The sequence below is a fragment of the Eschrichtius robustus genome, chromosome 3, assembly GCF_028021215.1.
Source record: "Eschrichtius robustus isolate mEscRob2 chromosome 3, mEscRob2.pri, whole genome shotgun sequence".
Taxonomy (NCBI): Eukaryota; Metazoa; Chordata; class Mammalia; order Artiodactyla; family Eschrichtiidae; genus Eschrichtius; species Eschrichtius robustus.
In genome coordinates this window covers 9,449,106-9,460,254 of record NC_090826.1, presented here as the reverse complement: position 1 = coordinate 9,460,254, position 11,149 = coordinate 9,449,106, and the positions used below count along the sequence as shown (strand labels likewise).

At 54.0% G+C, this 11,149-nt stretch overlaps 1 protein-coding gene across 1 annotated transcript; it reads left to right on the top strand.

The window, feature by feature from the left end:
- The first annotated feature begins 4,708 nt into the window (after positions 1–4,708).
- On the top strand, positions 4,709–10,551 carry KIAA2013 (KIAA2013 ortholog). The gene is made up of 3 exons (XM_068538903.1): positions 4,709–5,923; positions 8,265–9,118; positions 9,848–10,551. Exons 1-3 carry the CDS (start codon positions 4,891–4,893, stop codon positions 9,863–9,865), a joined length of 1,905 nt encoding a protein of 634 aa, XP_068395004.1. The 5' UTR covers positions 4,709–4,890; the 3' UTR covers positions 9,866–10,551.
- The last annotated feature ends 598 nt before the right edge of the window (positions 10,552–11,149 follow it).

Here is an 11,149-nt window from a genome sequence, read left to right as displayed (position 1 = left end):
CCGACCGGAAAGAGGAGGGGAGACGGGGGCGAGGCAACAATTTCTATACCCCGGACCCCGCGCCAAGCCTTGATGGTATCAATAAACGTAAGCCTCGGTTTCCTCTCTGGAAAGTGGGGTTTATAGTGGTATCTATGCGTTGGGCCTTGCACGGGTTAATGACATTGTTACCTGCAGTGCCCTTTGAACAGCCCCTTGATAAGCCCTCAGTAAATCTCAGCTATTCAGATTTCATTCGCCCTTGTCCAAAGCCTTGGGCGTGAGGGTCTGAGCCTGGAGCGGGCGAGGCCTGGCAGGAACGTGTTCAGAGGCATCCACACGCCTGCGGAGACCCTCCGGGCTGCTGCAAGTGCAGAAAGCGCATCACCGCCCCGCAAAAAGGGACCCACTTAATCTGCCTTTTTGTCCTTGGGAGGCAAAGGGAACCTCTGAGACAAGGAAGGTCTTGTTCCTGAGGTCACATTGTTGAATGAATGGATGAATGAATGAATGAGAGAGAGAGAGAAGAAAGTGAGGGAGGGAGGGAAGGAGGGATGAAGGAAGGAAGGAAGGAAGGAAGGAAGAAAGAAGTTGTTTAGGGTCTCTTCACAGATGTGGGTCTTCAAAAAACAAATCAAGGGTTTCTAGAACAAGGGTTCCTGGAGCAGATGTCAGCTAGAGGCAGCCATCTCTGGGAAAACAACAACAACAATTTTCATCCTTGGAAGAGACCCTCAAAGGGAGATCCTTCCCAGCAGGTTAGGCTCCAGAGGAGTGGGTAGTGGGTGCAACCCTGGGTGGGCAGGGGGTTCCCCACCCACAGGGGGAAAGGGCAGAGGGAGGAGGAATGTCATGATTATCAATGAACAACATAAAGCAGGCCATGCTAGGTCCTGGGGAAAAGAGAAATCAGCAGCACTCTTAAGACTGCTTCAGCCAGGGTAATGCACTACTGACATGATGTTACATGGGAAAAGCAGTATATACTGTATGACCCCACTCAGCAAAAATATATCCTTACAGATACAATGCATAGAGATGATGCTAAAAGAAAATGACAGCCAAATATTTACAGTCATTATTTCCAACTTGTGGGAATGTGTGTGTGTGTGTTATTGCCAGGTAGTTTTTATTTTCTTATTTATATTTTTCATTGTTTTTACAATCATTTTACAATGAATATATACTATTTGTTCAATCCAAACAAAGCCAACACATGTTCTTTTTAGTTGATAGGTACAATGCCTGGGAACCTGGGAAATCATCTCACTGAACAGAGATTTACTCATGGTAAAGATGGTAGAAGTAAGGCCCAGGGGGACCCAACAGCAAGCTTAAATTCGAAAGGCAAGTAAAGGGAAGAGGCATGAGTGCAATCCAGGGCCTCTGCCACCCAGCTGGGACCTGGGACCTAGGGCGGGGTGTTTCTGCAGCTGGGGACAGGACATGGTGCCAGAATCCACCGGATGTTTTTGAATTCAGGAGGATGCAGACTGAAATTCCAGCTCCTTTGAGGAGGAAATGGAGGGATAAGCAGAGGGGAAGAGAAGGAGCATGTGTTGACTGGCTCAATTTTCAAAGCTCTGGCTTATGCCATGTTCCCCACAGCCCTGCCAGTTAGGCAGTATTGCCCCCATTTGTGAAATAAGGAAACCGGGGCTCAGAGATGTGAAGCAACTTCCTCGAAGTCACACAGCTGATGGGGGACCACAGTAAGGGAGGCGACTTTGGAAACCGGCTCTAACTTCCCTTTTGCTCGGGCCCAAGGAGAACCTCAATGGTGACATACTATGGACGGAAAAAAATCCTTGGGCAGTGGAGTTCCCAGAGTCATTGCAAAATCAGGAGGGGGAATCAATCTTGGAGGCTGCTGGCCTCCCCTGGAGAAAGGATTCACCCTGGTGAAGCCTGCCTGCCACCCTTCACCAAAGTGCTGGAACTTGAACTCGGTCCAAGCTTCATCCAAAAGGAGGACTTGTCTCTTTAACCAGGGTTGGCTGCTGCCTAGATGTTACTCAGGTTACGTGCTGCACGTGTTGTGCACAGTTAAAGGCACAGGACTCTGCTTTTCTGGGAAGCAGAAAGGATAGCTGGACTGGAGGGTAGTGGTCTGGTGCCACAAGGGGCTTTTCTCCCTTTCATCCTCTGCTTTTCTCCATTTTTACCGTTTCCTTTCTTGACCCGAGGAAGAGCGATGGCCTCAGTGGACAGCCACGTTCTGTGCTGCCAGCCGATTCTCAGCCTCCTCCCCCTTTACACCCATCAGCTAGTCCCACCGGCACCTATCCCCTTTGATGATGATGATAATAATAATAATAATGGAATTTCCAAGCTGTTCCCTTAAATGAAAAAAGTAATATGCAAGAGTATATAATATGCTACAATTTCTGTGAAGGGAAAAATATAGGTCTCTGTCTATATGGCTATATATCTGTAAGTGAATAGAATTTCTGGAAGAGCATCCAAGGAACAGGAAGCAGTGGTTGCATCTGGGAAGAGGAACTGACTAGCTGGGGCTCCAGGAAAGCGGAAGACTTAATGGCCGCTCTTCCCCCTTTCGTATAGGTTGAATTTTGTGTCATGTACATGTGTTTCCTGTTTCCTAGTAAAAATAAATTAAATAATGAATGGTTATTTTAAGCCAGGCAGTATGCTAAATGTTTAACTTGTTTATCTAACTTAAGTCTCAGAGCAATCCTACTCTGTCTCATGATCCCCATTTTATGGATGGAGAAACCAAGGCCCAAGGAAGCTAGCTGACTTGCCAGCAAGCGGCAAGGCCAAGATTCAAAACCCCAGCAGCCTCACGCCAGTGTCCTTACTCTTGACCTCCTGGCTTTGTTGTGGCTGTGTTGCTGATCGTGGGCTGTGATTCCCTCCCCTGGGGCGTTTGAGAGTGGTAAGGGAGTTAAGAGCACCAGCATGAAACTTCTCTTTAACGTAGGAATCGACTTCCAGGAATTGCTCCCCCAGAAGCAGTCTCAGAAGTAGGCCAAGGTATATGTCTCTTACACAGACATTCATAATAGCGAAAAATAATTATGTGGGTTTACATTTACTGTGTACTTACCCCATGTCATGCACCTTGCTTGCTTTGCCTGTATTAACTTACTTATTCCTCAGAAACCTGAGAGGCAGTTTCTCTGGTCATCCTCATTTCACAGGTGGGATCAAGCCTGGTTTAGTCCTTTGCTCTCATCTCACTGTGCCTCCCAAGTGTTTCTGCCTCCCTGAGGGGCTTGGATGGATCCTATCTCTCTAACTGTAGGTTATGGATTCCTGCACATCCATGAAGTTATTCTGTGGGGTTTGTGAAATCCTGGTGGAAATTAAGAATTTTGTGTATATGTTTTGATAATGATCTTAAAAAAGAAGGTAAGCATACTGTAGGATCACCTGGACAGCTGCCTTCTTATAGGGTGCTGGCCCTAAGACTTGGCAAACACACATGTGTCTGCTCACAGCCCACAAGAAGCCACCTCAAATGACCGTTTAATTTTCAACAACTGGGAAGCACTGTCTGTCTGGCTTTGGAATGTCCTGAAACTAAAGTGGAAACAATCGTCCTATTGTCTGCCCCTGTGCTGAGATTGAATTTTTTCCCCAGAAACAAAACAAAATTTGTCTTTTGCATTGATAATACACAATTTTAAAGCATTTTCAAAGCATGAGACTTTAGTGTTTTATGTTATTTAATAAGTTAAGACTCACGGTTGACATCAAGAAGACGACTTGGTGTGGTAGAGAAATGGACAGTCCTGGGCCTGATTTGTGTCCCATATGCTATACATGCAGCCAGATAGGTCTGGAAGAATTGTCAACAAAATATATCCTAGGAAGTCTGGTTGACAGTGCTTACTTTCTTTTCTTTTTCTTTCTTTTTTTGGGGGGTACTATTCTGTACAGTTCTAAGTCTTTTATTTTTTTTTGCAGTGAGGATCATTTTCACAGAAAAAAAGTTTTTAAATTATTTTTAAAAAATCTTGGGGGCTTCCCTGGTGGCGCAGTGGTTGAGAGTCTGCCTGCCAATGCAGGGGACACGGGTTCGAGCCCTGGTCTGGGAAGATCCCACATGCCGCAGAGCGGCTAGGCCCGTGAGCCACGACTACTGAGCCTGCGCGTCTGGAGCCTGTGCTCCGCAACAAAGGAGGCCGCAGCAGTGAGAGGCCTGCGCACCGCGATGAAGAGTGGCCGCCGCTTGCCACAACTAGAGAAAGCCCTCGCACAGAAACGAAGACCCAACACACCCAAAAATAAATAAATTAATTAATTAAAAGGAAAGGAGGGGGGAAATTGATAAATGAAGGTTAGTGTTACTATACGTATACAAATACATATTATATACATGTATCAAAAACACCGAACATATAGCAAGGGAGGTCTACGGAACACTGTAATATTTAAAAAAAAAAAAAAAAAAATCTTGGGGCTGTTGAATCCATTAGTAGCGAATGGGGCCCAACACGTGTTCGGTTTAGCTAGCGCGGTGGGTTTTTTCGTTTTTGTTTTTGTTTTCCATGAATTGGCCGCTTCCAGTCCTCCGCAGACCCCTCTCCTCTTCTGGACTTTGCAGGCTCGAGAACTGACGGTCCAAACCCCGGCGGTGCCCGCCCCCTCTTCGCTGTGGCCCCGCCTCCTTCTCCCGGGCCCGCCCCTCTCCCCTCCCTCCGCCCTCCCCTTTTCCATCTGTCGCAAAAGAGTAGGCGGCGCTTGACGGCCCGTGTCGTTTGACGGCCGGAGGCAATCGAGAAGGAGGAGGAAGCGGCTGTGGCGGCTGCCGCGGCGCCTGTGACGGGGGCTGGGGTGGGCGCCGCGGTCCGGGTCCGGGAGTGAGGCGCGGGCGGCCGGGCCGGTGGGCTGGGCGGCGGGCCCGGCGGCCGCCCCCGCGCCGCGCCCGCGCCTGGCGGCCCGATGTGGCTGCAGCAGCGGCTTAAGGGGCTGCCGGGACTGCTGTCGAGCAGCTGGGCCCGCCGCCTACTCTGCCTGCTCGGCCTCCTGGTGCTGCTTCTGTGGTTCGCGGGCTCCGGGGCGCGGCGGGCGGCGGGCGGTCTGCAGCTGCTGCCCTGGCCCCGCGGCGAGCCGGGCGCCGCCGAGCCCTCTGCCTGTCTGGAGGCAGCCACCCGCGCGTGGCGCGGCCTGCGGGAGCGGGGCGAGGCTGTACCGCTGGGCCCCGGAGTGCCGGCCCTGGTGGCCAACGGCTTCCTGGCCCTGGACGTGGTCGCCAACCGGCTGTGGGTGACCCCTGGCGAGCGGGAGCCCGCCGTGGCGCCGGACTTCGTGCCCTTCGTGCAGCTGCGCCCGCTGAGCGCGCTCTCTGAAGCTGGAGAGTCAGTGTTGCTGCTGCGGGAAGGGCTGCTGCGGCGGGTGCGCTGCCTGCAGCTCGGGACTCCGGGTCCCGGCCCTGCGGCCGCCGGCCCGGGCCCCGCCTCGGCCTCCGGCCTCGTCACGGGATCCGGCCGAGACTGCGTGCTGCTGCAAGAGGACTTCCTGGCGCACCGGGGCCGACCCCACGTCTATCTGCAGCGCATCCAGCTCAACAACCCCACGGAACGCGTGGCCGCGCTGCAGACTGTCGGGCCCACTGCCGGCCCGGTCCCCAAGGCTTTCACCAGCACCCTGGAGAAGGTCGGAGACCATCAGTTTCTCCTCTACTCGGGCCGGTCCCCGCCTTTTCCCACGGGGCTGGTGCACCTGCTGGTGGTGGCCGCCAAGAAGTTAGTGAACCGTCTCCAAGTGGCTCCCAAGACGCAGCTGGACGAGACTGTGCTGTGGGTGGTGCACGTCTCCGGCCCTCTTAACCCCCAGGTGCTCAAAAGCAAAGCAGGCAAGGAGCTCAAGGTGCTCCAGGACTTGGCACGGAAGGAAATGCTGGAGCTCTTGGAGATGCCGGCGGCGGAGCTGCTTCAGGACCACCAGCGCCTCTGGGCCCAGCTCTTCAGCCCAGGTGAGGCCTGGCGAGTGCTTGGTCCACCGTCCACACCTTGCACCAGGGTGAGCACGGTCCACCCTGGAGATGCCCCTGCAAAGTCTGCAGAGGTGACACTGAAGGGCGGGGTCCCGGGGTGGTTCAAACTTGGGCTTGGCGTTTGATCTGGGGCCGACTCTTGCTCCACCACTTAGTAGCTGTGTGACCTTGAACCCTACTCTCTCTGGGCTTGTGTTCAATAATAACAGTAGCACCTACCTCAGAGGACTTTTATGAGATTGTCGTGAAAGAGGAGTGTGAAGGGCAGGTCTTATTGTTATTCGTTCTTGTGGCTGAAGCCTTATTTGAGCAGGGTGGTTTGGGAGGTCAATTGGTAAAGGATAAGCCAGAGGCCTGGCCGATCCCGGGATTCTTTTTTTTTTTTTTTTAAATGTGCTTATTTATTTTTGGCTGCATTGGGTCTTCGCTGCTGCATGCGTGCTTTCTCTAGTTGTGGTGAGCGAGGGCTACTCTTCATTGCGGTGCACGGGTTTCTCGTTGCGGAGCTCGGTCTCTAGGCGCGTGGGCTTCAGTAGTTGTGGCACGTGGGCTCAGTAGTTGTGGCTCGCGGACTCTAGAGTGTAGGCTCAGTAGTTGTGGTGCACGGGCTTAGTTACTCTGCGGCATGTGGGATCTTCCGGGACCAGGGCTTGAACCCGTGTCCCTTGCATTGGCAGGCGGATTCTTAACCACTGAGCTACGAGGGAAGCCCGATCCCAGGATTCTTAACTCAGTTCCCACAGTTCTGGCTGGTGACAGGCATGGGCTTCTTGACATGACTCCCGCTAGCCTGAGCTGTGGCCTCGCTGTTGTGGCTGCAGCTTTTTCATGGGGGGTGGGGGGGTGGGTAGTGGAATCTCTTCAGCAGGTGGGATGCTCCTGTCAAATGAAAACTCCTTCGCCCCGTTGACTGCTTAAGAAAAGGAAATCCTAGTGTAGAGGAGAGAGAGATTAAGAGATTTTGGTTTCCACGGTTCTAGTTGTATAAATCCTAAACTTAGTTGCTCAGAGTCTTTAATTTAGTCAAGTATTTATCGAATGCTTCTGCCAGAAAGTGTTCTTCACGTGGGGCATACGGAAGCAAACAGAACAAAGTCCCTGTTCTCATGGTTCTTAAGTTCTGGGCGGGCGGAAGACAGACATTAGAAAGTGAAAATTTGGATAAAAAAAGCGAGATAGCTTTTTAGGCTCAAGCGTTTTAAGGAGAAAAGATAAGAATATGTGCTTGGGGGTGAGTGACTGCAGTGGGTGGGGCGAAGAGTGTCAGGGAGGCCTCTCTGAGCAGGAATCGCAGAAGCTGAGGCCTACACAGCTAGAAGCAGCGCCGTGTGGTGGTCTGGAGGGAGCCAGCAGGGCAGAGGCCCTGAGGCAGGGGCGGGCTTGGTTGAGTGGCCACTGTGGCTGGCAGGTAGTGAGCAAGGGGAGGGTGGCAGTGGCCAGAGAGAGAGTAAAGGACCTTGGGGCCTTGGTGAGGACAGTGAATTTTATTCTAAGTGAGATGGGAGGCAGGGTGGAGGCACTACCTGGTGCACATTTTTAAAGGTCCCGGTGCTGCTGTGTCAGAGTGTAGACAGTATGGGGGAGAGGGGGGAGGTAGAGTGGGGAGACCAGATAAGAGGTTTTGGCCGGAGCCCAGGTGAGAGGACGGTGGCTGGGACCAGAGCTGTGACTGCGGAAGCAGAGGTGGATGAGTCGGATACTTTTGCAGCTGGAGCCACCGGGGCGTTCTGTGGACTGGCTGTGGGGAGTGAGAACTTGAGGGTGACTCCTGGATTTGCGGGGAGAGCTCCAGCGGGTGTCTGGAGATGATTTAGGGAAGGATTAGCATGGGGCTGCAAGGATTCAAACCTTGTCAGTTTCCAAATGCTTGTCAGACATCCAGCTTGAGACACCACGTGGGCGGTGAGCTGAGTGGAGAGCTCATACAAATCTGGGAGATCCTGTGCTCAGATGTTTAAAGCTGCAGGCCCGGTGAGAGAGAAGCAGCCCACGACTGGCCAGGGCGTTGATGACAGTTCTTGGAGTCGGGGAACTGGCCTTTTTACTTGGCGCCCTAGGCTTGGCTAAATCTGTGTTCTTCTGGGCTCTGGCAGGAGCCCCACTGGCAGGATTTTCAGTTTCAGGCCCAGAGAGCTCAAGGTGGTCACGTGAGGAAGCCAGGCAGGATGCTGTTCTCCCGTACTCGTGGGAGACTGGAGCTGCTGTTTTCATCCCTAAGGACAAAAGCTTCGTGTCTCTGCTGCTCTTGGGCTTTGTTTCATAACCTCAGCCTCTTGGCAATGCCGTTCCTCCTTAATGTACAACCTCTGTGGTGTTACAGGTGTGGAAATGAAGAAGATCACCGATGCCCACACTCCGTCAGGCCTGACCGTGAACCTGACGCTGTACTACATGCTCTCCTGCTCCCCCGCACCGCTGCTCAGCCCTGACCTGAGCCACAGGGAGCGGGACCAGATGGAGTCGACACTCAACTACGAAGATCACTGCTTCAGCGGCCACGCCACCATGCACGCCGGGAACCTCTGGCCGGGCCGCCTGTCCTCCATCCAGCAGATCCTGCAGCTCTGGGACCTGTGGAGGCTGACGCTGCAGAAGCGCGGCTGCAAGGGGCTGGTGCGGGCGGGCGCCCCGGGCATCCTGCAGGGCATGGTGCTCAGCTTCGGCGGCCTGCAGTTCACCGAGAACCACCTCCAGTTCCAGGCCGACCCCGACGTGCTGCACAACAGCTACGCCCTGCATGGCATCCGCTACAAGAATGACCACATCAACCTGGCCGTGCTCGCGGACCCCGAGGGCAAGCCGTACCTGCACGTGTCTGTGGAGTCCCGCGGCCAGCTCGTCAAGATCTACGCCTGCGAAGCGGGCTGCCTGGACGAGCCTGTGGAGCTGACCTCGGCGCCCCAGGGCCACACCTTCTCGGTCATGGTGACGCAGCCCATCACGCCGCTGCTCTACATCTCCACCGACCTCACGCACCTGCAGGACCTGCGGCACACGCTGCACCTCAAGGCCATCCTGGCCCACGACGAGCACATGGCCCAGCAGGACCCTGGGCTGCCCTTCCTCTTCTGGTTCAGCGTGGCCTCCCTCATCACCCTCTTCCACCTCTTCCTATTCAAGCTCATCTACAACGAGTACTGTGGGCCTGGCGCCAAGCCCCTCTTCAGGAGTAAGGTATAAAGCCACTGCGCCTCCAGAGCCCGGGGCCCTGGCCTCGCGTTCTGTCCCGAGTCTAGTGTAGTGGGGTGGAGGGTACGTTAAGCTCCAGCTCTGTGCTCCCACTCTTTAAAGAGCCCGGACTCAGGAGAAACAGGCTCTGTGGCTTCTGGTTTGGAAAAGGAAGTAGCACTTGACCTGAAGGAGTGGGAGAAGGGCCAGAGGCAGGTCTGAGCTCCTCAAGCGTGAAGAACCCAGAAAGTCAGATCAAAGGGAAATGTGCAGGCCGCCTTCCCGGGTGGCCGTCACAGGACAGGGGCTGCGTTTGCATCGCATGGATCTGGCAGCCTCTGTTAAGCAGGCGGGTGAGCCGCTTCTCCCTGCTAGGTGGTGGGCTTCTCTGCTCTTAATTTGGCGTATCCCCATTCACCCGTGGTTCCCAGCTGATCAGGGGTACAGGCCAAGCTGCCTTCGCAGGTCCTGCCCAGTGTCATCTGCCCGCCCCTCCAGCCGGGCCTGGCCAGAGCAGAGCCCGTGAACTCGCCGCACCCGCCTAAGGAGGCACCTGGGCCCCCGAGTCTGTGGCAGCTCTAGCCCGTCCCTGGGCCAAGCGCTGTCAGCAAGGCGGGCTCGGAGCCTGGGTGGGGTGCCAGCAGGGTGTCTCCATCGCCTGCTTCCCTTGAGATTGCTGTAGCTGTCCACCGGGGTTGGCGTGAGCAGTAACGACCTGTCTTGTTGATTGAACAGGAAGATCCCAGTGTCTGAGTGGCATCAGTCCTGCTTTCAGTCACCACTTGCACAAGACACCCAGCACTGAAAGTCCTGCTGCTGCGAACAAGGGATCCTTGGAAAGCACCCAGCCTTTTGTGCCTTGTTGGGGGACACCAGTGACTCGGAAGTGCGTGTGGATGTTCAGGAGTTTGCATCGGGGAGCGGGAGGGGAGGGGCTGATGGACTTTTTGTAAGCTTTCGACTCAATAAAATGAACCTATACGGAAAATACTTGAAATTGAACTCACTCTTTCCACTTTCCCCCTTTCTTCTGTCCCAGGAAATAGACCCTCTTTTGAAAAGACTTGTCTAGGAAAAAATGTGTTCTTTTCCTAATTTAATGTGTTCTTTCTTGAATGAATTTTTAATTTATTGTTGAGATTTTGCTGGATGGCTTTTGCATCCACTCTTGGTAGTGAATCTTGGCAGTGATTTCCAATATGCACCACCTCGGGAGGTTTGGAGGCCCGCATGCCGCCTGCGTGGAGGGGGTGGGTCTCCGTCGCCCTCGGGTTTGCACATTGTGTCTTTCTTATCATGAGCCTATGGAGATCTGTGGTTTTGTACCTCTGGGCTTTAGGGGAGGTGCTTAACTTTCTAGTGATGATGATTGTTGGGTTTTGGAATACCAAAGCTTTTTTTTGTGTTCTGTTTTTAAATAAATCTCTTTCAAACCTCCACGACCGGTTTGCGTGTGGTTGAGACCTCTGGAGACATCGGACCTTCCTCGGTCACCAGGCTTTTGGGTAGAGCCCGAAGCAAAGACCCTACCGTGGTGACAGTATTCTTTTCCCACGTCCTCTCCTCTTCAGAGGAGCCCACTCAGAGGCTGTGGGGGTGGCCCCCATGCTGCCCACCTCGGGGATTGCTGCATGTCCCAGCTGAGTGGGCTGCTCGAGGAGCATTACCCTGGCCCCTTCCTGCTGCAGTGCCTCTCCCCCTGCCTGCCCTAAAGAGAGTTGCCTGCCCCGGTTTTGCTGCCCATAGGACCGGGGGCAGGAAAAACCATGAGTGGGCCTCCTGCAGATTGTTCTCGAAGCTAAGGTATGAGTCCTTCCTTTGTGGGGAGAATGGAGCAAAGAGGGGCCAGGCTGAGTGTGCACCATCACCTTAGTGTCTTGGTGGTTTCCCTGGCTTCCCAGATGGGCAGCCTGACTTACCAGGAAGCCAGGTTTGCTTGCCAAGTTGCCGAGTGTCCGGCCCCCGCAGGTGGCTGGGAGAGAAAGTACACAAGGGTTTCAGGCTCTTCTACAAGTTGCTCTGGTTTGCTGTCGCTCC

Bases quoted from the DNA above. Each gene is read 5' to 3' on its own strand.
- KIAA2013 (XM_068538903.1), top strand. From the start codon at position 4,891: ATGTGGCTGCAGCAGCGGCTTAAGGGGCTGCCGGGACTGCTGTCGAGC. The intron at 5,924-8,264 runs GTGAGGCCTGGC...GTGGTGTTACAG, and splicing joins GGCCCAGCTCTTCAGCCCAG to GTGTGGAAATGAAGAAGATC.